Below are 25,098 nucleotides of genomic sequence, written 5' to 3' on the forward strand. Positions count from 1 at the left end.
CTTCACAGGAGGCTCCCAAGCACTGAGGATGTCACCTAGACAGGGGACGAAATGTTATAGATTAAGTTGCAAGCGCATGATTAGAAATTAACTACCTGTTGGTTGATTGCAGAAACTTTTGCTGCCTCCACTCCCAAAATGTTCATTATTTTGCCTTTTGCTTGTTTATATAGCTCACCGTTACGTAATTTAGTTTGGAATAGTGCTCCAAATCAGTTGTTTCTGTTCATTTTACTTATTAGTACTTATTAGAAATCCTATCCTACAGCAACCTTTTAAAACTAAAGAAATGTAAATCAAAACATTCACTATGAGCTGCCACGTACAGACAAATTCTCATTTGAGTGTGTTCATAGTGCCATAATGGTAAAGAGAAAACTTAATCTGACAAATCCCCAGGACCTAATGGTTTACATCCGAGGCTTCCATAAGAGATACAGTGCAAAAATAGTTGAGGTGCTGATTATGGTTTTCCAAAAAATCTGTAGATTCTAGAATTGTCCGAAGAGTACAATCAGAAAAAAAATCAACATTGTTTATGAAAGGAAAGTCATGTTTATCAAATATATTTATGATATTTGAGGGTGTAACTTGTAGGGTGCAGTTTCTCCCTCTCTGGAGATGATGCGAATAGCAAAGCATTGACTGAATTGGACCTATTTGCTCACCCTCTTTCTTTTACCTCAGAAATTATGGGCAACCTTTTCCACCGATTAAGATCCTTTAGTAGTCAAGTTATGGCTGCTTCAGGGCCTCAATCCACTGCTGGCCTGATGGCATCTTCCATTTGCCCCAAATTGGTGACAGATGGGGGCAAGGGAGTGATTGCTGAATGTCACAATTCTGATCTAGCCTCTGACCGCTTTCCCTGTAAAACCACCTGGTGGCCCTCTTGCCTCATCCTTAATCTGGTGCTCAAGCAATGTCCTCCAGCTCGCTGAGATTGCTGGCCTCTCATTGACTGGCAACTTCAGAGGTGAGATTCCTGATTGGATAATAAGCTTGTACAAGCAGAGAGAGTCTGATAATTGGGCATTTTCAAGTTGATAAGATGAAGTGCTTCCATGAACAGTGCTTGAGCTTGGGCTATTTATCATGTATATTAATGGCTTAGGGAAAGACGCTGAGAGTATTGTGACTTGGTATTGCATTAATACAAGACTAACCGGGGTGGTAAACTGCAAAGACATAGATTCTGAAAAAATATGGACACGTTAACTGAGTGAACAAAGTTGCAGATGGTATATATTGTAGGGAAATGTCAGGTTATTCATTGGTCATAACATCAGAAAAGTAGAATTTTTAACAAAATGTGAAACTTGTAAGCAGTGATGAACTGAGACTTTTATGTGGATCATAAAACTTTATCACTTAGGTGTAGCAAACAATTATGAGGACAAATGGCATGTTGATCTTTATTGCAGAGTGTTTGAAGTATAAGAGTAAAGAAGTCTTACCATAATTATATCAGGATTTTAGGTCTCCGTATTGAAGGAGAATATACTTGTGTTGGAGACAGAGGTTGTGCAGCAGAGGTTAAATATACTCCTGTTGTTTGGAAGAATGGGAGATAATCTCATTGAAATATACAGTTTTGTATTATATATACATTAATTTATACAGGGCATTGATGAGACCTCATTTGAAGTACTGTACACTACTGGTCACTTTATTTACAGAAGGATGTCAATGAGTTTGAAACAGTTCATAATATTAATATTTGGAGTGGGCAGATTGCCCTTATGAGAAAGGCCTTGGCTGTCTAGCCTTTGTCCACTGAAGTGTAGAAGAATCAGAGATGCATAAGCATGGAAGCCTGCACGGGGTTTATCAGCAGAGAGTGAGGATGCAGAGTGAGGGGATGGGGGATGGGGTAGGGGAAAGGGAATCAAAATTGGGGGAAGAGTGAAGAAGGGCAGGAAAATGAGGATAGGGAGAGCGAGGATAGGGGTGAGGAAGTCAGTCGCCAATAGGTGCAGGAGTAGGCCATTCAGCCCTTCGAGCCAACACCACCATTCATTATGATCATGGCTGATCATCCACAATCAGTATCCTGTTCCTGCCTTATCCCTATAACACTTGATTCCACTATCTTTAAGAGCTCTATCCATCTCTTTCATGAAAGTATCCAGAGACATGGCCTCCACTGCCTTCTGGGGAATAGCATTCCATATATCCACTACACTCTGTTCAACTCCTGTTTTCTCCTCAACTCTGTTCTAAATGGCCTGCCTCTCATTTTTAAACTGTATCCTCTGGTTCTGGACTCACCTATCAACGAAAACATGCTTCCTGCCTCCAGAGTGTCCAATCCTTTGATAATTTTATACGTCTTAATCAGGTCCCCACTCATCCTTCTAAACTCAAGTATATACAAGCCCAGTCGCTCCAATCTTTCAACATATGATAGTCCCGCTATTCCGGGAATTGACATCATGAACCTAAGCTGCACTCCCTCAATAGCTAGAATGTCCTTCCTCAAATTTGGAGACCAAAACTGCACACAGTACTCCAGGTGCAGTCTCACCAGGACCCTGTACAGCTGCAGAAGGACCTCTTTGCTCCTATACTCAATTCTTCTTGTTATGAAGGCCATTAGCTTTCTTCACTGCCTGCTGTACCTGCATGCTTGCTTTCATTGACTGATGTACAAGAACACCTAGCTCTTTTGTTGTACTTCCCCTTTACCAAACTTGACTCCATTTAGATAGTAATCTGCCTTCCTGTTCTTTCCACTAATGTGGATAACCACACATTTATCCACATTAAACTGCATCTGCCATGCATCCGTCCACTCACCTAACCTTTCCAAGTCACCCTGTATTCTCATAACATCCTCCTCACATTTCACTATGCCATCCAGCTTTGTGTCATTAGCAAATTTGTTAATATTACTTTTAATGCTTTCATCTATATCATTGATGTATATTGTAAACAGCTGCGGTCCCAGCACCGAACCTTGTTGTAACCCACTGGTTATGGCCTGCCATTCTGAAAGGTACCCATTTTTCACTACTCTTTGCTTCCTGTCAGTCAGCTAATTTTCAATCCAAGTCAGTACCTTGTCCCCTATACCTAATTTTGCTCACTAATCTCCTATGTGAGACCTTATCAAAGGCTTTCTGAAAGTCCAGATACACTACATCCATTAGTTTTCCCTTGTCCATCTTCATAGTTACATCCTCAAAAAATTCCAGAAGATTAGTCAAGCATGATTTCCCCTTCGTAAATCCATGCTGACTCTGACCTATCCTGTTACTGCTATCCAAATGAGTTGTAATTTCATCTTTTAGAATTGATTCCAGCATCTTTCCCACCACTGACGTCAGGCTAACCGGTCTATAATTCCTTGTATTCTCTCTCCCTCCCTTCTTGAAAAGTGGGACCACATTAGCCACCCTCCAATCTGCAGGTACTGATCCTGAATCGATTACCATGATCATCCACGATTTCTAGAGCTACCTCCTCAAGTATCCTGGGATGTAGAGCATCAGGCCCCGGGGACTTATCAGTCTTCAGACCTAACAGTCGATCCAACACTATTTCCTGCCTAATATAAATTCCCTTCAGTTCATCCATTACCCGAGGTCCTTCAGCCACTATTACATCTGGGAGATTGCTTGTGTCTTCCCCTGTGAAGACAGATGCAAAGTACCTATTCAACTATTCTGCCATTTGCTTGTTCCCCATAATAAATTCACCCATTTCTGTCTTCAAGGGCCCAATTTTAGTCTTAATCATTTGTTTTCTTTTCACATACCTAAAAATGCTTTTACTATCCTCCTTTATGCTTTTGGCCAGTTTGCCTTTGTACCTCATTTTTTCTCCGGGTATTGCCTATTTAGTTATCCTCTGTTGCTCTTTAAAAATTTCCCAGTCCTCCAGCTTCCCACTCATCTTTGCTATGTTATACTTCTATTTTCCTTAACTTCCCTCATTAGCCATGGCCGCCCCTGCCTCCCCTTAGGATCTTTCTTCGGAATGAACTGATCCTGCACCTTCTAAGTACCTGCCATTGTTGTTCCACTGCCATCCCTGCTAGGGTATTGAATCATTGAACTTTGTCCAGCTCCTCCCTCATAGCTTCATAGTTCCCTTTGTTCAACTGCAATGCTGACACTCCCGATTCTCCCTTCTCCCTTCTCCCTCTTAAATTGCGGATTAAAACTTATCATAATATGGTCACTACCTCCTAGTGGCTCCTTTACTTTGAGCTCCCTGATCAAATCCGGTTCGTTGCACAACAACCAGATTCAGAATTGCCTTCTCCCTGGTAGGCTCCAATACAAGCTGTTCTAAGAATCCATCTCAGAGGCACTCCACAAACTCCCTTTCTTGGGGTCCAGTACAATCCTGATTCTGCCAGTCTACCTGTATGTTGAAATCCCCCATAACAACTGTAGTAATACCTTTGTGACAGGCCAATTTCTACTCCTTATTCAACTTACACCCTACATCCAGACTACTGTTTGGGCGCTTGTAGATAACTCCCAGTAGGGTCTTTCTACCCTTAGAATTTCTCAGCTCTATCTGTACTGACTCTATATATCATGTTTCTATGCTCCCCCCTCGCAAGGGACTGAATATCATTCCTCACCAACAGGGCCACCCACTCCCTCTGCCCGTCAGTCTGTCCTTTCGATACCATGTATAGCCTTGAATATTCATTTCCCTGGCCCTGTCCACTTGAAGCCACGTCTCAGTTATCCCCCCAACATCGTACCTGCCAATTTCCAACTGAGCCTCAAGCTCATCCACCTTATTTCTTATGCTTCATGCACTCATATATAATATTCTTAATTTGTTACTCCCCTCACCCTTCCTATCAATCCCTATTTCATTTGACCATACTGTATGATCCCTTCTTGAGTTTTCTGCTCCAGGGTCCTTCATCACATGAGCCTGCCTGCCCCCTCTCGTGGAACCAGGCTATTGTTATACAGTCATAGAGATGTCTAGTCCCACCTGCTAGCACTCGACCCATATCTCTCCAAAACCTTCCTATTCATATACCCATCCAGATGCCTTTTAAATGTTGTAATTGTACCAGCCTCCACCACTTCCTCTGGCAGTTCATTCCATACACGTACCACCCTCTGCATGAAAAAGTTGCCCCTTAGGTCTAAGTTAATATGGACTATCAAATGTTAACTTCCATTATCTGATTGCTATACCTGAGAATATTTATGGACTAAAACGATTTTTTAAAAAAAAGAAACATGGGCCTAAAATGTCTGCAGTAGTCACCTGATCACAAATTGAGGCAAGCTTTGGGAGACCTACATAGAATTAATGAAGCCATCAGCATTGAGATGACCATTTTTATCTAAAAACATCAAATCTAGGCACCTAAGTTATTACAGTGTTGTAGTTGTCGTAGTATTTGGTAGTAAGTAAGCTTTAATACACTCCACTGGAAGCATTCACATCTAAGTTGCTGCTTCTGTACAGAAATACGTGTAGACCATTTAATTCCTCAAGTCTGCTCTGTTGTACTGATTGATCAGGGCTAATCTTTTTGTATGGTGGATAGGTTGCTTTGCTTGTATTTAATTTTCTATTTAAAAGTGAAGCTAATTGAAATAGTATTTTCTGTCTTGTGATTTGTGGAATATAATTTACTTCATGTTAAGAGAATTACATTCAGGGGAATGTATATTAGATGTCTCACAAACTTGATTGAGTTTTTTGAGGAAGTAACAAAGAGGATTGATGAGGGCAGAGCGGTAGATGTGATCTATATGGACTTCAGTAAGGCGTTCGACAAGGTTCCCCATGGGAGACTGATTAGCAAGGTTAGATCTCAAGGAATACAGGGAGAACTAGCCACTTGGATACAGAACTGGCTGAAAGGTAGAATACAGAGGGTGGTGGTGGAGGGTTGTTTTTCAGACTGGAGGCCTGTGACCAGTGAAGTGCCACAAGGATTGGTGTTAGGCCCTCTACTTTTTGTCATTTACATAAATGATTTGGATGCGAGCATAAGAGGTATAGTTAGTAAGTTTGCAGATGATACCAAAATTGGAGATGTAGTGGACAGCAAAGAGGGTTACCTCAGATTACAACAGGATCTTGACCAGATAGGCCAATGGGCTGAGAAGTGGCAGATGGAGTTTCATTCAGATAAATGCAAGGTGCTGCATTTTGGGAAAGCAAATCTTAGCAGGACTTATACACTTAATGGTAAGGTCCTAGGGAGTGTTGCTGAACAAAGAGATCTTGAAGTGCAGGTTCATAGCTCCTTGAAAGTGGGGTCGCAGGTAGATAGGATAGTGAAGAAGATGTTTGGTATGCTTTCCTTTATTGGTCAGAGTATTGAGTACAGGAATTGGAAAGTCATGTTGCGGCTGTACAGGACATTGGTTAGGCCACTGTTAGAATATTGTGTGCAATTCTGGTCTCCTTCCTATCAGAAAGATGTTGTGAAACTTGAAAGGGTTCAGAAAAGATTTACAAGGATGTTGCCAGGGTTGGAGGATTTCATCTATAGGGAGAGGCTGAACAGGCTGGGGCTGTTTTCCCTGGAGCGTCGGAGGCTGAGGGGTGACCTTATAGAGGTTTACAAAATTATGAGGAGCATAGATAGGATAAATAGACAAAGTCTGTTCCCTGGGGTCGGGGAGTCCAGAACTAGAGGGCATAGGTTTAGGGTGAGAGGGGAAAGATATAAAAGAGACCTAAGGGGCAATCTTTTCACACAGAGAGTGGTACGTGTATGGAATGAGCTGCCAGAGGATGTGGTGGAGGCTGGTACAATTGCAACATTTAAGAGGCATTTGGATGGGTAAATGAATAGGAAGGGTTTGGAGGGATATGGGCCGGGTGGTGGTAGGTGGGAGTAGATTGGGTTGGGATGTGTGGTCGGCATGGACGGGTTGGACCAAAGGGTCTGTTTCCATGCTGTACATCTCTGTGCCTCTATGACTCTATGTATGTTCAACTTTGCTTCTGGCGTGGAGTTTCATTTGACTGGAGCACAGATCAGAGAATCATGTCTGTAGCTTGGTGACAACATTTACAATTGAAAATTATTCAATTATTTGAAAGTCATTTGAAAGAACTGTGAATTAGGGACGCTGTGAATCAGCCACTGATCCTTCAATTTATTGTCCCTGTTATGGACCAGACCATAGTCCCTCAAAATATTTTAAGAAGATTACTTAGACCCTAACTTTTTCTTATTTTAAAGGCAGATGTGAAGTGGGTGTCTAGGTATCTTGCAAATGATCAAACCACTTGGCTTTAAGCAAAACAGAATTTATTTAAACACTACAGTTGAAACACAAATAAAAGTAAACGGAATTTAGAACAATAACTGACCTGATACAACAACTTAACTAATTAACTGTCCCAATGTAGTAACATCCTATAAACGGACCCCTTGATAAAAAGGTAAATTCAAATATAGATTCTTACAGTCAGAAGGGAATGGCTTCCAGAGAGAGATTTCAGAATATAAGTCAGAGGAATTCTTTCCTGAAGCTTGCAACTCAATTCGACAATAGACAATAGGTGCAGGAGTAGGCCATTCTGCCCTTCGAGCCTACACCACCATTCATTATGATCATGGCTGATCGTTCTCAATCAGTATCCTGTTCCTGCCTTATCTCCATAACCCTTGATTCCACTATCCTTGAGAGCTCTATTCAACTCTTTCTTAAACGAATCCAGAGACTAGGCCTCCACTGCCTTCTGGAGCATTCCACACACCCACCACTCTCTGGGTGAAGAAGTTTCTCCTCATCTCTGTCCTAAATGGCCTACCCCTTATTTTTAAACTCCCCTGGACTCACACATCTTGTGACTACTACAGCTAAAAAAAACAAACTTGAAAAAATCTGAACTGGGAGAACTGGCTACACCCCTTCCATTGTTAAACTAAACGCTTCAATACCTCTGCCTTTATGACCTCGCTTAAAAAAAACCAAGGACAAAATAACCTTCTTAAAATGACAGCATTGTGACATCTCGTTGAGCAAGAATATGTCTGGAATGAAACTATATGGACAATGTATAATTTAAAATATAAATATTAAGTAACTGTTTCTATTTACATTTGTAGCTTTGAAAATAGAAATAATAAAACATTTGGAAGACATAGATACTGAGGAAGACAGCAATCTAGTGTATTCATGTGAGTTATCTCATGATGTTGAAGAAGTTGAGTGGTATCTAAATGATACTCTCTTACATTCAAATGATTTCAATGAAATAAAGAGAAAAGGAAAGAGACACACGTTAATTCTGAAAGGTGTAACACCAGATGACACAGGAACAGTTATGTTCAAAGTGAGAGATCTGACAGATAAAGCACAGCTGAATGTTCGAGGTAAGCACCCTGTTATTGTTTATTCAGAATTTAAGAATAATTGCATGAACCATTTAAGACTTAAAATTGCTGAATGGGAATACCTTTTCAGAAACTGACATTGATTCAAGTATGTACTTCTAATTTAATTGCATGCAGATATGTTAGAAAATTTTGTCAAAAGTATTTTTATTTTGAGGAATGTTAATGTTTTATCCCATAACTTACATTGTAAGTCAAACAATCTAAACGAGAAGAAAAATCTCTTTTTGCAGCTATGTTTCAGTGCTCTCATGAGATGATTATGGAGAATTGCCAGCAAATTATTAGGTTTGCATTCACGCCATGAACTTGCCTGTATTTCATAACTTGCTTTGGAAATTCACTCATATGGAATGGAATGATCCAATTTAACCTTCTTCTGAGGTCCCCAGCATTAGAACCAATTTAATTCACTCCATGAAACATGAAGAAATGGCTGAAGACTTTGGATACAGCAAAGGCTTTGGGCCCTGAGAGCATTTAGTGCTTAGTTTGGGGTCCACCATAGCTACTCAGCTTCTGACCTCATTGGAGCTTTTGTCCAAACATCGGAAAATAAAGAACTGAACTATAAAGATAAGTAAGAGGGATTTCCAGGATCACCATTCTGCCCCCACTCATCTTTGGTTTCAGTTTCCTCAGTGATTTTGGGATATGTCGGTCCATTGCCAGCTTCCATTGGTGCTGTCTAAAAGGAGAAATCCCTTCTCTTATTGCCTGGTAACTTTCATGGTGGGTGGGATATTTCTGCTCTTGGGTTTCTTAATCCTGCAGAGACCCAATTGTGTCTACTTAAATGTGGTGGTAGTTAACCTGTGGCAGTGGCACAGGGCACTTACTGGCTTGCCAGAAGCCCTATTTTCTGTGTGAAATTCTGCCCTCTGCTTCTGATTCCAAAGTCTAATTTGTTAATATAAATTTTGGATTGCAATAGTTTTGAGGTGTGGTTCTCATCTTCAGCTGCTCTGAATAGCCACCTTTTATTACTGCTTCTATCATGAAACTAACTAAAAACTTTTTCTATCTCTTGTACCCTGACTCCACATTCTCTCGCCTTATTTATTAATCTATCTTGGACCTTACTGAAGGCCTTTAGAAAAACCAGTGAATTGCTTGCCTTAGAAACTTCAGTCCCTGACTTCGTTTTGCAGCTTGTGTAGACATGTTTCTAGTCAGTGGTAAACTCCAAGGTATTGATGATAGGGATTTAATGATGGTAATCTTATTAGATGTAGTTGTTGCCTGCCATTTGCATGGCACAAATGTTATAACTTATAAATAAAAGCAAAGTGCTGCAGATGCTGGAAATCTGAACAAAAGCAGAAAGTACTGGAGAAGCATTTGTGGAGAGAGGAACAGAGTTAACATTTTGAATTCGGCATGACCTTTCTAGAAATAAAAGGAGCTGGGAAATAGTGTATTTTTGGACATATTCTACTCAACCTGTTTAGTGTTGTTGTTATACAAATCTGGAGAAAGCAGGACTTGAACCCAGGTCTCCTGGCCCAGAGGTATGGAATTGCCACTGTACCACAAAAGCCCTCAGTAATTTTTTTAATGCTGTAGACAGTGGGGGAGGGTGTGGTGGCAAATGGAACAGATTGTGAAGATGCCCAGAGCAAAGGTAAAGGCTGAGAACATCCCCAACGTTGACCTCACATTGAACGGATCTTCACTGATGAAGCAGTTGAACATGGTTGGGGCTAGCGCAATATCCTGAGGAACTCCAATAGTAGTGTCCTGGGACTGCGATGACTAGCCTTTGACAACCACCCTATTTTCTATTGTCACAAAAACAGAAATTGGTGGAAAAGCTCAGGAAGTCTAGCAGTATCTGTGGAGAGAAATCAGAGTTAACATTTCAGGTCAAGTGATCCTTCCTCAGAGCTATGAGGCCTCAAAAATGTGAGGCCAGTTAGAATCTAGAAGACCCCACAGGTCTGTTTTTGTTTCCGATTTACAGCATCTGCAGAGTTTTTCGGTTTCTATCTTCTTTTGTGCTAGATATAAGACTCCGATCGGTGGTGTCTCCTAGATTCTAATTGGCCTCACATTACTGAGGATTGCTTGATGCCACACTCAGTCAATTGTTGCCATGATATCAAGTGCAGTCATTTTCACTACACCTTTTGTTCATGTTTAAACCAAAACTGCAATGAGATGAGGAGCTGTATGGCCCTCGTAGAACCCAAAATTGACAAGAGTAAGCAGTTTACTGGTTTCTAAGTGCCACTTAATTGTACTATGAAGGAGACCTTCAACCCCTTTGCACAGGTTGAGAATAGACTGATGGGGTTGGTGATTTGCAGTATTGAATCTGTGATTTCAAATTTAAATTTTGATCATTGAGACTTTATGGTGTCTGCATCAAAGATTCCCAGGATGTTCCTGTCTAACTAAATACCACTGTGTTCATTCTCTTAGTACATCTTTCATGTTGTTGAGGTGGTAATAAAGAATCTTGGACAATGGTTGTAAGATGGAAGTCTGTGTTAGGTTGTTGACTAGTCTGTGGTAGAACTCTCCCAATTTCGTGTAAATCTTCAGATGTAACTGAGGAATACTTTGCAACATCGACTCAGGATCCTGACTTGGAAATATATTGCTGTTCCTTCAGTGTCACTGGGTCAAAATTCTGGGATTCCCTCCCTAAGGGCATTTTGGGTCAACCTGTAGAACAAGGACTGTAGCAGTTTAAGAAGTCAGCTCACCACTACCTTTTCAAAAGCAACTAGGGACTGGCAGTAAATGCTGGCCAGTCAGCGACTCCCATATATCATGTGCATAAAAAAAAGTGCTTGAACAATCCACTTAGCAAAGTGAATTTTTAGCTACTGAGGAAATGTTGAAAATTGAAGATACTGTATTTGTCTTTTACCTGTCATATTGCAGAAAAGCCAATAGTCTTCATGAAATCCTTGGATGACATTATTGGAGAAGAGAGAGGAATGATCACCTTGGAATGTGAAGTATCAAAGCCCAAAGTCAATCCTATTTGGAAAAAGGATGATGTGATTCTTGGTTCAAGTGACAAATATGAATTACTGCATGCTGGAAAAACACTTTGTCTTGTAGTACATGACCTGAGTAAAAGTGACGCTGGATTGTATACTTGTGACATAGGCACCGACAGATCAAGTGCTAAAGTTGCCATCCAAGGTATGCATTGCTATTGGATGTCTAGTGTAGCCTGACAAATAGTGAAAAACAAATGAAAGAAGATATTTGTATACCATTCTGCACTTTGAAGAAGTAATAATGCTTTAATAGGAGTCTTGAGCAGAGTCTTTTTTCTGAGGTTGATGCCCCAAACAACAACTAAACCCTGTGTACAGAAATCAGAAAGGAGATCCAGATCTTCAACAGGTGTGGATCTCTTGGAATTTCTTGGGATTCTTCAGAGTGGCCGATATGTTTTAAGTCACTGTATTGTTTGGCTAGGTGTTCCAATCACACAGAGAAATATATTAATTTTCCTTGCTTTATCCAAAGAATGCCAATTTTTAAAGGTGCTTGGAGGAGTCCTTGCTGCACTTCAGATTCTCTTGGATTATAAAGCCTGAAATCTTAGAATCATAGCATGGTTAAAGCATCCAAGAAAGCTATGAAACCATACCCAATGGCTAGACCAGGAAAATAGCCACAAAAGTAGATTTAAGTCTTAGTCATACATATTATGGAGTCAAACATATTTCCAGAATACGTACTTGTATATTTCAGGAAAGACAAACCACATTTTTTTTATTTTACACACAGCCTTTGTTTCTCTTCTTTATTTCATTCCTTATGAACGCCCAGTGCATGTTGTGGTTATTTTCTTCTGATATTTTAAAAGAATGTTCTTATCATGACCAGTCAATATATTAAAGTGCTTAAACATTGTCAGAAATCACATGACATTAGGTTATAGTCCAGCAAGATTATTTTAAATCACAAGCTTTCAGAGCGCTGCTTCTTTGTCAGGTGCTTGTAACTTCAAATTAACCTCTTGGACTATAACCTAGTGTCATATGATTTCTGACCTTGTCCACTCCAGTTAAACACAGGCACCTCTGCATCATGCTTAAACTTTGTGCAAGACACCAAAGATCATTTCCTTGTTCATCTTCCACATAGCATCATGGAATCTTGTGTATTCACCAAGCAAGTGGATGGTGTTTTATATATGATGGAAAACATGTACTGCAGTAGTGTGTCAGGGTTTAATTTTCTATTCAAACTCCAGAGGGAACTTGAACCCAGAACCTCATTTTTCAGAGGCAAGTATGCTTCCAACAAAGCCACAGCTGACATTGTGCCTGTGTAGCCTATCAATGTGAAGTAGAATCTAGCACTCTGTATTGTCATGTGCCTCCCATTGCAAAAATGATCTCCCTAATGTACCTTTAGAACTCTACATTATGCACCTGTCAGATGACAAAGAAACATTTTGCCTACCAACAGATGTGAACATTATTATATTATCAAATCTGTTTGACAGTCCCTTTCAATGAATAAATCTATATTTGCAATGCTTAAGACTTGCAAATATAGACGTTGGACGCTACGTAGTATGGGTGGGTTGCGCATCGGCCCAACAAGTCCACACCGACCTACCGAAGCGCAACCCACCCATACCCCTACATTTACCCCATACCTAACACTACGGGCAATTTAGCATGGCCAATTCACCTGACCTGCACATCTTTGGACTGTGGGAGGAAACCGGAGCACCCGGAGGAAACCCACGCAGACACGGGGAGAACGTGCAAACTCCACACAGTCAGTCGCCTGAGGCGGGAATTGAACCCGGGTCTCTGGCACTGTGAGGCAGCAGTGCGAACCACTGTGCCACTGTGCCGCCCACCTAAGAATGCTTGTGAACACCAATGATCTGATAATATTTGCGAACTGCGCATATTCACCTTTAATTTTTTTTCAATCTACACATGGGTATACACATTAAAAAAGCAGATTTTTAAAAAATTTCCAAATATATCTAATTTAACTCTTTTTATATTAACTAATATATTCTTGCATTCAATTCTTTTCAATTTTAGGTTTTTAATAGCTATTTATCACTCTTTTCAAATGTATTTGAGATTCATCACTGCAAGTGTACGTGCTCTCAAGTGTCAGTAAGTGAAGCCTACGTAGCGTCCAACGTCTATCAGAACCCAACAATCAAGTTTAGCCTTGGTACTCACTTTAAGTATCTACTTTGTTGCAGACTTGAACATTGGAATCACGAAGCGGCTAAAGAGCACTGAGATTAAAGAAGGTGAAAATGGATCTTTTGAATGCATACTTTCTCATGAAAGCATTGATGAGTATTACTGGACGGTAAATGGACTATTAGTAGAAGGCAATGAAAGATTTGAGCCATTTAATATTGGTCGAAAATACATCCTTAATATTAAGGAGACAGCTCTTTCAGATGCTGGGGAAGTAATTTTCCACGTGCGAAATCTCAGTTCAAAAGCTTCATTAATAGTAAAAGGTATGATTAGTTTAAATCAACACTGATCTGAGTACTTAGTGACATTTTTATACATATTTCACAATTTGGAAATCTTATTGCCTAAGCAGATATCAGTGGATCAATAAGCAGTTGTTAATGCAGATGGGAACACTTATTTATACAAGCTGTATCTATATAAAAGCATTATCACAGCACAAACAATCACTAAACTACACTATAATGTTCCATGGTTCGAGACACTAAAGTGCTCTTGCATATGTAAAAAAAAATACATTTTAATTGCTGCCGACTTAATTTCACTGTAGAATTGTTTTTATTTAGCAAGATTAGTGGGAGGTAGAAATGAATTGGTTTTTTTAGATTAGATTACTTAGATTTTAGATTAGATTACTTACAGTGTGGAAACAGGCCCTTTGGCCCAACGCCCACACCAACCCGCCGAAGCGCAACCCACCCACTAGTGTTGATTGCTAAAGAACTTTAAGCAGAACATGGTTTCTTTCTTTTAGTTTGAGTTCCAATCATCCTTTTCTTGTGGTGCGGAAGTATTACTTTACCTTACGTTATCTCAGCATGTTAGACCCACAGATCATTTAATTTAGGATTATTTTTAAGAGTTTAATTACCTAATGAGTGTCCACATTATTATGTGCTACCTAAACAATACAGACTACAAATAGGAAAGAATCACTTTTTTCATGAGGCACCAATCATACTGCTCAAGAAACAACTGCTAAGAGCTGCAGAAGAACTTTGCATTTATTTACACTGTCTTGCTCTATGTTTAAGATGGTGTAATTGATACATAATTACATTCCATAAAAGCCTTACATTGCAACAGTTGAATTGTAAGAAGATGAAAATCTATGTTTATGTAGAAGAATGTAACTTTTTTGTGTTTCAGAAAAACCAACAGAAATTACAAAGCAACTTAAGAACTTGGTAGTGATAGCAGGTGAAGAGATTGTATTGAGCTGTGAAACCTCTAAGCCTGATTCTTCAGTGAAGTGGTTTAAGGATGGCAAAAGAATTAGAAAGAGTCATACATATGAAATATCTCAGCAAGGAATTGTAAACAAATTGATAATTCATCAAGTAATTATGAAGGATTCTGGAGAGTATGCATGTGAAACAGAGACTTCTAAAACCAAAGCTACTGTCACTGTAAATGGTAATAACATGTCTTGACTTTCTCATTGTTCTCTGCTCTATTGTCATTAGCACCATGTGCATGTAATGTTCTCATTTTTTTGTATACAAATATAGTTATTAGGCTTATTTATAGTTATTTAGTTATTTTGTTGATAAGCATATTTGACCATAAGGCAATAAGACAAACGAAGGAGTAAGCCATTCAGACATAGAGTCATAAAGTTTTACTGCACGAAAATAGACCCTTTGGTCCAACTCGTCCATGCCGACCAGATATCCTAAATTAATCTAGTCCCATTTGCCAGTATTTGGTCCATATCTCTCTAAACCCTTCCTATCTATGTTCCCATCCAGATGCCTTTTAAATGTTGTAGTTGTATCAGCCTCCTCCTCTTTATCTGGCTGCTCGTTCCATATATGCATCACTCACTGTGTGAAAAAGTTGCTTCTTAGGTCCCTTTTACATCTTTCCCCTCTCACTTTAAAACCGTGTGTGGTAGTTTTGGACTCCTCTACTCTGGGAAAAAGATCTTAGCTATTCACCTTAACCATGCCCTGATGATTTTATAAACCTATATCAGGTCACCTGTCAGCCTCTGAAGCTCCAAGGAAAATAGTCCCAGCCTATTCAGCCTCTCCCTATAGCTCAAACCCTCCAACTCTGGCAACAACCTTGTAAATCTTGAATGAATCCTTTCAAGTTTAACAATATCTTTCCTGTAGCAGGGAGATCAGAACTGAATGCAGTATTCCAAAAGTGGCCTAACCAGTGTCCTATAGCGCGCAACATGACATCTCAACTCCTATACTCAATGCATTGACCAATAAAGGCAAGTGTACCAAATACTTTCTTCACTACCCTGTGTACCTGTGACTCCACTTCCAAGGAACTATGAACCTGCACCCAAGATCTCTTTGTTTGGCAACACTCCCCAGGACCTTACCATCAAGTCTGTTTCACCATTCAATGAGATCATGACTGATCTGATAATCCTCAACCTCATTTGTGTGCCTTTTCTCCATAACCCTTTATTTCTTTACTGAATAAAAATCTGTATATTTTGATTGTACTTTTGCAGCCTGAGGAGCCCTCTGTCTTGTGAGAGTAGAAATTCCTCCTCATCTTTGCCCTAACTGTAGGGGTGGGGGAATGATAGTCTGGTAATATTACAGGTAGAGCTCCTAATGCTCTGGAGTCCTGGATTCATATCCTACCATGAAAAAATTAAGAGAATAATTTGGAATTTAAAGTCTAATAATGACCATAAAACCATTGTCAATTTTTGAGAATCCTCTTTAGGGAAGAAAACTGGTCCTTACCTGATCTGGCCTGCATGTGAGTCCAGACCCACAGTACTGTGGTTGACTCCTAACTGCCGTCTAGATAATTAAGGATGGGCAATAAATGCTGACCTAGCAAGCAATGCCCACATTCCATGAATGAGTTAAAAAAATCCCTGAAAGTTCTCTGAGACCTATATGTGACTTTTCTATATTCTTTCCAGAGATGGCAAACCGATTTACCAAAGAGTTACATGACATAAAAACTGAAGAAAAAGGAACTGCTGTTTTTGAATGTGAAACGGAACAGCCAGCACAAAAGGTTATCTGGAGAAAGGGAATGGCAGAAATCAAACCAAACAAAAAATATGAATTGAACCAGGATGGCAATTTACTAAGCCTTACAATTAATCATCTCGAGAAGATTGACTGTGACCACTACACTTGTGACATTGGTAATGCACAATCAAGAGCTCACCTGACAGTTACAGGTCTGGATCATTTCTGTTGCATAACTAGCTTTGTGTTTGCTGATGTTGCTTATAGTGTAAACTCTGATTTTATGATTTCCTTTGTATAGCAGCCATTTATTCTCAATCTAATAATAATATCATTGAGTTAATACAGAAACTCATATTCTTGTAGAAAAACATTCAACCACATATAACTGCTTTATTGGCTGAATTACGTTATTCAGTTTAATTTATTATTTTTTATTCTCTAATAATAATTATTATTACATTACAATCTCATAATTATTTAGAAGAGAAAATGATGAATTGCTATTTAATTAATGTTTAAAGATATGTATTGATTGCCTTTCAATTTTATTGGTAGTAAATAGCTGAAATCTGAGATTGAATGATGTGCATCATCATAATTTTGCCTGACTAATAGAGGTAATTATACATTTGAGAGTAACACTAGTGCTGGGGAGTTAAGTGTTCATGATTATAAGATGGATTCTGTCCAGCTGATTCTTGAATATTTTAATATTTTTTGTTGAATGACACAAACATTTCTCAAATGCAGATAAAATCATAAGATTGTTTTTTTTTTAGAAATTTTGCTTTGTGATTTCTCCTGTTTCCCCAAAGGAACAAAATTAACTTGATAAATTCTGAAATAATGAATTAATTATGGAATTATAGCCACTTAATTATTTTTTAATGAGAATTTTAGTGTTATTGCCTATCACACAACACCAGGTTATAGTCCAAACTGTACTTGCAGAATTACATTTTACTTGCACAAAAACTGCATGAATCCATGTAAGATTCTGTAAATCCATTTTTTAGATTAGAATCAGTCTGACCATTGTGGCACAGACAATCTCACACAGGGAAGCTCACTCCTTCAATACATTATCTGGGCCAATGTGACACCAATTGTTAAAGTTCACTTGAGAATATAACTTTTAAAAAAGTTTTGTGATTTACATATGAAAGAAATGAAACCAACATGGCCATTCTAACAGATAAGAGACTTAATAAATAATCCAGGTCTTTTTCAATATATAATTTCAGTTACATCACACTGTAAGCTTTTGCTATAAATTCTGTGTCTTACAATTTTACACTCCACAACCATCTGATGGAGGAGCAATTTTCCGAAAGCTAGTGCTTCCAATTAAACCTGTTGGACTATAACCTGGTGTTGTGTGATTTTTAACTTTGGATTTGTCAAGTAATCTAATTGTTAACTTTATTTCTCCTCATCTTGTTCACTTACATCTAACGTTAATTTTCATTTCTTTTGATCTAATCAAGCCTTCCTTGATTTTGTGAAATGGTTGTGTGTGGAGGAAGACAACAAAGATCATAGTACTAATCTAGAAACTCTGGGTCTGATTTTTGTCTCTCTACTTCCCTGATATTTCTATGAATGAAATAATAACAAGTCTAAAACCATAAATGGAATCTTGGCATTGTCTTTGATTTTTTTTCTCCCATTTTTGACGAAGTCACCAACTGAGGCTTCCACAGCATCAATCTCATTACTCCAGGCAAATCAGGATCTTATGACAAATGTAGAATCACAATACAACTTTGAAGGATAAATATGCAGCATCCTGTTCATCCTAGAGACATGGATATGAGATGATTTGTTTCATCTTTCCCTGTCTTTGTGTGAATTTATATTGCATGAAAGGAAAACATGTTAAGCAGCTAAAATTCTGAAAGATTGTGTGCAGTTCTGGAATCCACATGAAAGGCAGGATAGTGCTTGGAAGATTTACCAGGATGTTGCCTGGCTGCAAAATTTTAGTTATGAAGAGAGATTTGATAAACTGCAGTTTCTTTCCTCGGAGCAGAAGAGATTGAGGGGGACATGCTTGACATGTATAAAGTTATGAATTGGCAGGAATAAAATTTTCCCCATGAGGGAGGGATCAGTGACTAGGGGGCTTAGACTTAAGGCAAAGGGCTCGAGGGGATGTGAGGAAAAATTTCTTTAACTCTGGAACTCTCTTTCTGTAAGGGTGGTAGAGACAGAAACCCTCATGACTTTTAAGAACTTTTCACTCAGATGATTTGTGGGAATGTGGAAGGCAGTGCCTGGGAAGGTAACGGAGGCTGGGAACCTTGCAACTTTTAAAAAACATTTGTATGAGCCCTTGAAATATCATAACATTCAAGGATATGGAACAAGTGCAAGAATTTGAGATTTAGTGGTGTTTAAATCAGTGCAGATTTGGCAGTCGAAAGGCCTTTTCTGCACTCTCTGTGACTCTATGATTCTAGCACTTAGATTGATTTTTGATTGACAAGGTAGATGTAGAGAGAATTTTTCCTCTTGTGAGGCAATCTGGAAGGATCGGCAGCTGTTACATTGGCAGAGGGGAAATTAGTGAGGTAGATCCAGCAGTGAAAGATGGCGCCTGAGAATTGGCGACTTCGTTGTTAGTTGGGTCCAGCGATGGTGGGAGCAAAGTCATAGTGGAAAAGCATCTCAGTGACATTGAGGTGGGCCCAGTAGCAAGAGGCATGACTCTGATATTGGTTGGTCCAGAGCAGGCAGTAGTGAAGCTGTAGCAGAGGGGTATTGGCTCAGCAGTGAAGGATGGTGCCTGAAGATTGGTAAGTTTGTTGGTTGGGTCTGGTCTAGATGGCAGTGAAGCAGTTGAGAAGGGATGGTGGTGCAGGCGTGGTTGATGGTGATAAGCTGGCTTGGGATTGATAAACTCTTTGAGCTGTATCTTCCTTCTTTCTTCTTAATTTATTCAAATTGGTGCAGAATTATGGCAACAAATGAATGCTTTTCATTGTATTTTATTGTAATTTTACTGGACAGTGCACGTGACAATAAAATCATTCATTCAAAAACCATTCAAAAAGGAGGTCATAGTTTTAGGAAGTTAAAAATCACACAACAGCAGGTTATAGTCCAACAGGTTCAATTGGAAGCACTAGCTGTTGGAGTGCTGCTCCTTCATCAGGTGGTTGGAGCAGCGCTCTGAAAGCTAGTGCTTCCATTTAAACCTGTTGGACGATAAACTGGTGTTGTGGGATTTTTAACATTGTATACCCCAGTGCACCATTGGAATCTCCATATCATAGTTTTAGGATAACAGGTAGCAGATTTAAATCAGAGATGAAGAGAAATTGCTTCTGGCAACAAGTTGTGAATCTGTGAAATTTGTTACCCCAGAGTGTGGTGGATGCTGGGTCATTTAAAGAGGAGATAAACAGACTTTAAAGTAGTAATGGGCTGAAAGGTTATGGGGAGCAGGCAGGAAAGTGGAGTTGAGACCTAGATGAGATCAGCCATGCTTGAATTGAAAGATAGATTAACAGCTCAATTGGCTGAATGGCCTACTTATGCTTCTAGTTCCTATGTTCTTATGCAGATGTACATTTGTGATGCTAAGGCATACAAGGCTGTAGACCAAATGCTAGGAAATGTGATTAGAGTAGTTAGGTGATTGTTTCTGACTGGTGCAGACTCATGTGCTGAAGGACATTCTACTGTGCTGTGGAGTCTATGACTACCAGATGAGGTAGCACCACACTGCGCAAGTCTTGCCTGCTGTGATTTGACCAAAGACAAGTAAACTGAAGTCACTGAAAAATATGAGCAGCCTGTTAAGAACATAACAAATAGGAGCAGGAGTAGGCCATTTGCCCCGTTGAGCCTGCTCTGCCATTCAATAAGATTACAGCAGATCTTTTTGTGGACTGAGCTGCATTTACCTGCCTCTCACCATAAACCTTAATTCTTTTACTGTTCAAAAATCTATCTATCTTTGCCTTAAAAACATTCAACGAGGTAGCCTCAACTGCTTCACTGAGCACAGAATTCCACAGATTCACAACTCTTCGGATGAAGAAGTTCCTCCTTAACTCAGTTCCCTTGTTCTAGTTTCACCTGCCAATGGAAACAATCACCCTGCTTCTGTCCTATCTGTTCCCTTCATAATTTTATATTTCTTTAAGATTGCCCCTCATTCTTCTAAATTCCAGTGAATATAGCCCTAGTCTACTCAATCTATCCTCGTAAGCCAACCTTCTCAAATCCAAATCAACCTATTGAACCTCCTCTGCACCCCCTCTGGTGCCAGTACATCCTTTCTCAAGTAAGGAGACCAAAACTGTACACAGTACTCCAGTCTACAGTCCAGCCTATATTGCTGCAGCCTAGCCTCCCTATTTTTAAACTCCATCCCTCTAGCAACGAAGGACAGCATTCCATTTGTCTTCTTAATTAACTGCTGCACCCGCAAACCAACTTGTTAAATTTGAAAATGCTCAGGCGGCTGGCCTACCACATTTAACTGATTCTTATTGATTAAAATGATTTGGGCATCCCATTGATATTGGGTGGTTCTGCTGCTACTGATCAGAGAGAGAGTGAATCGGTGATGTGTCCAGGATACTTTCCGAGAGCAATATGTCCTGCTTGCAGTGAGGGGACAGCAGTATTGGATTTTATAATGAATAATGAGCCAGATTTAATTAGTAACCTAATTTTGTGCGAACATGTATCAAATAGTGATTATAACATGGTTAAGTTTGATAAATCGTTTGAAAGTGAAAAGAGCAACGCGCAGCCCTCCATTCCCTCTGTTCGAACCCCAACCTCACCATCAACCAGCAGATGGGGACGGGGGCGTGGGCAGTGATAGTTTGGCACACTGACCTCTACACCGCTGAAGCCAGGCACCAACTCAGGGACACCTCCTCCGACTGCCTCCTCAACCACAACCTCACCTCCCATCACCAAAGCATCATTTCCCAGACTGTCCACAACCTCATCACCTTAGGGGATCTCCCATCAACAGCCTCCAACCTCGTAGTCCAGGAACCCCGCACCACCCGGTTCTGCCTCCTACCTAAAATTCACAAACCTGACTGCAGTAGTCGACACATCGTCTCAGCCTTCTCCTGCCCTACCGAACTTACCACTGCATATCTTGACACTGTCCTGTTCTCCTTGGTCCAGGATCTCCCCATGCGTTCAGGATACCACCCACGCCTTCCACCTCCTCCATGAGTTTCATTTCCCTGGCCCCCAACACCTCATCTTCGCCATAGACATCCAGTCCCTGCACATATCCATCTGCCATGATGAAGGCCTCCAAGCCGTCTGCGTCTTCCTCTCCCTCCGACCCAACCAGTACCCTTCCACTGACATACTCATCCGATTAACTTAACAGGTCCTCACCCTCAACAATTTCTCCTTTGAATCCTCCCACTTCCTGCAGACAAAAGAGATAGCCATGGGTTCCTGCATGGGCCCTAGCTACGCTAGCCTCTTCGGCGGGTACGTGGAACGGTCCATCTTCCGCAACTACACTGGCACAATTCCCCACCTTTTCCTCCACTACCATGAGGACTGTATCAGCGCCATCTCATGCTCCCACGAAGAGGTTGAACAGTTTATCAACTTCATCAACACCTTCCACCCTGACCTCAAGTTCACCCGACCATCTCGGACACCTCCCTTCCCTTCCTGGACCTGTCCATCTCCATTTCCGGTGACAGACTCAACACGAATGTCTACTTCAACTCACCGACTCACACATTTACCTGGACTGCACCTCCTCCGACCCTGCCTCCTGTAAAAATGCTATCCCTTATCTGTCCGACTCCGCCGCATCTGCTCCCAGGAGGACCAGTTCCACCATAGAACATCCCAGATGGCCTCCTTCTTCTAGGTCCGCAATTTCCCCTCCCATATGGTCAACAATACCATCCAGTGCATCTCCTCCACTTCCCACACCTCCGCCCTTGAACCCCACCCCTCCAATTGCAACAAGGACAGAACCCCCTGGTCCTCACCTTCCACACCACCAACCTCCAGATACAATGCACCATCCTCCGCCATTTCTGCCACCTACAGTCAGACCTCACCACCAGGGGTACATTTCCCTTCCCACACCTATCCGCATTGTGCATCGACCATTCCCTCCGTGACTCCCTTGTTAGGTCCAAACACCCCACCAACCCACCCTCCACTCCCGGCACCTTCCCTTGTCACTGCAAGAAGTGGAAAACCTACGTCCACACCTCCCCCCTCCCCTCCATCCAACGCACCACAGGATCCTTCCACATTCGACAGAGATTTACTTGTACTTCCACACACGTTATCTACTGTGTCCGTTGCTCCCAGTGTGGTCTCCTCTACGTTGGAGAGACGGGACACCACCTTACAGAATGTTTCAAAGAACATCTCTGACACACATGCACTAAACAGCCTCACTGCCCTGTGGCTGAACACTTTAACTCCCCCTCCCACTCCACCAAGGTCATGCAAGTCCCAGACCTCTTCTACTGCCAAACTCTAGCCACCCGATGCCTGGAAGAAGAACGCCTGATCTTCTGCATTGGGATCCTTCAACCACACAGGATCAATGTAGATTTCACCAGTTTCTTCATTTCCCCTCTTCCCACCTTATCCTAGATCCAACCAACCAACTCGGCACTGTCCTCTTGAACTGTCCCATCTGTCCATCTTCCTTCCTACTTATCTGCTGCACCCTCCTCTCCAAACCATCACCATCATCCTGCCACCTCCATTTACCTATTGCATTCCCAGCTACCTATCTGCCCACTGCACCCCCCCTCCCATTTATCTCTCAGCCCCTTTGTACCACCCCTTCATTCCTGATGAAGAGCTTATGCTTGAAACATCGACTCTCCTGCTCCTTGGATGCTGCCTGACCGGCATGCTTTTCGAGCACCACACTTTTTGACTCTGATCTCCAGCATCTGCAATCCTCACTTTCTCCACATATAAGTTGTTTAATTGTCCACCTCTATTTAAGACTAGATGTTGCAGGACTACAGAGCTTAAATCTGATCTGTTGGTTGTGGGATCACTTAGCTCTGTCTATAACTTGCTGTTGTTTGGCACATAAATAGTCCTGCTCCTGAAGAAGGGCTTACGCCCGAAACGTCGATTCTCCTGCTCCTCAGATGCTGCTTGGCCTGCTGTGTTTTTCCAGCACCACATTTTTCAACTCTGGTACTCCAGCATCTACAGTCCTCACTTTCTCCCACATAGATAGTCCTATTTGGTAGCTTCATAATGTTGACGTTTAATTTTTAGATATGCCTGGTGCTGCTGTTACTGGTGTTTCCTCCTGCACTTTTCATTGACCTGGTTGATACCTTGTCTTGATGGCAATGATCGAGCAGGGTATATACTGTTGCTGTTGATGGCCAACAGCACCTTATGGCTGTCCAGTCTTGAGTTACTAGATCTGTTCAAAGTCTACCCAATTTGACACGATAATAGTGCCATACAACTCAACAGAGGGTGTTCTGAACATGAAGGCAGGACTTCACAAAGACTCTGCAGTGGTCACTCTGATCGATACTGTCATGGACAGATGCATCTGCAGTCGGCAGATTAATGTGGATGAGATAAAGTATGTTTTGTCCTCTTGTTGGTTTACTCACTATGTGCTGCAGACCAAGTCTAACAGCTGTGTCCTTTAACACCTGACCAGCTCAATCAGTCGTGTTGCTGCTGAGCCAGTCTTCATGATGAACAGTGAAATCCCCCACCCAGAGTATATTTTGTGCACTTGCCATCCTCAGTATTTCCTCCAAGTGTTGTTCAACATGGAGAAGGACTGATTCATTAGCTGGAGGAGACTAGACCTGATAATCAGAAGGAGGTTTCCTTGCCTTGATAACACAATGTTAAGTGGCATTGTAGAGTGTAGGTGATAGCATAAAATTACAAAGAGATATTGATAGACTAAGTGAATGGGCAAAACTGGAGCCGATGGAGTTCAATGTCAATAAGTATGAGGGTATCCGTTTTGGGCTGAAAAAGAATACATCAGGATATTTTCTAAATGATGTGGACTTAAATATAATGGATATCTAACAAGTCACGGGAACTAGAGTGATAGAATCCCTACAGTGTAGATAGAGCCGATTCAGTCCTCAAGTCTGCTTGAATTCTCCGAAGAGCATCCCGCCCAGACCCCCTGCCCTCTACCCTTCCCTCATAACCCCGCAATTACCATGACTACTCCACCTAATCTGTATACCCCTGGACACTTCGGGGCAATTTGGCATGGCCAATCAACCTAACGTGCGCATCATTGAACTGTGGGAGAAAATCAGAGCACTTGGTGGAAACCTATACAGACATAGGGAGAATATGCAAGCTCCTTACAGACAATCACCCAAAGCTAGAATTGAACCCAGGTACTGTGAGGCAGCAGTGCTAATCACTGATCCACCATGCTACCCTGACATTCAGGTGCATGGAGCTTTTAAGAGCCATGAGCAGGTGCAAAAAATAATCAAGAAAGGTAATGGATATTTATATCTAGAGGACTTGAACACAAGAATGCAGAAGTTCTACTGCAGTTATACACACCCTGGTTAGACTC

At 40.9% G+C, this 25,098-nt stretch overlaps 1 protein-coding gene across 4 annotated transcripts in view; it reads left to right on the forward strand.

Moving 5' to 3' along the window:
- obscnb (obscurin, cytoskeletal calmodulin and titin-interacting RhoGEF b) overlaps positions 1–25,098 on the forward strand; it is a 799,195-nt gene that overhangs the window by 213,436 nt on the left and 560,661 nt on the right. For all 4 annotated transcript variants that reach the window (XR_015757277.1, XM_087987576.1, XM_087987577.1 and 1 more), the window contains exons 26-30: positions 8,063–8,329; positions 11,243–11,509; positions 13,560–13,829; positions 14,716–14,982; positions 16,469–16,735. Coding sequence is in view for 3 of the 4 variants with exons in the window: in XM_087987576.1 (XP_087843702.1) it covers positions 8,063–8,329; positions 11,243–11,509; positions 13,560–13,829; positions 14,716–14,982; positions 16,469–16,735 (1,338 nt within the window). In the remaining variant the exon portion in view is untranslated. The remainder of the gene's footprint in view (positions 1–8,062; positions 8,330–11,242; positions 11,510–13,559; positions 13,830–14,715; positions 14,983–16,468; positions 16,736–25,098) is intronic.

This window comes from Chiloscyllium plagiosum, unplaced genomic scaffold (assembly GCF_037043375.1).
Source record: "Chiloscyllium plagiosum isolate Xiang-an unplaced genomic scaffold, Cpla_swu_hap1 HiC_scaffold_5, whole genome shotgun sequence".
NCBI classification, from domain to species: Eukaryota; Metazoa; Chordata; class Chondrichthyes; order Orectolobiformes; family Hemiscylliidae; genus Chiloscyllium; species Chiloscyllium plagiosum.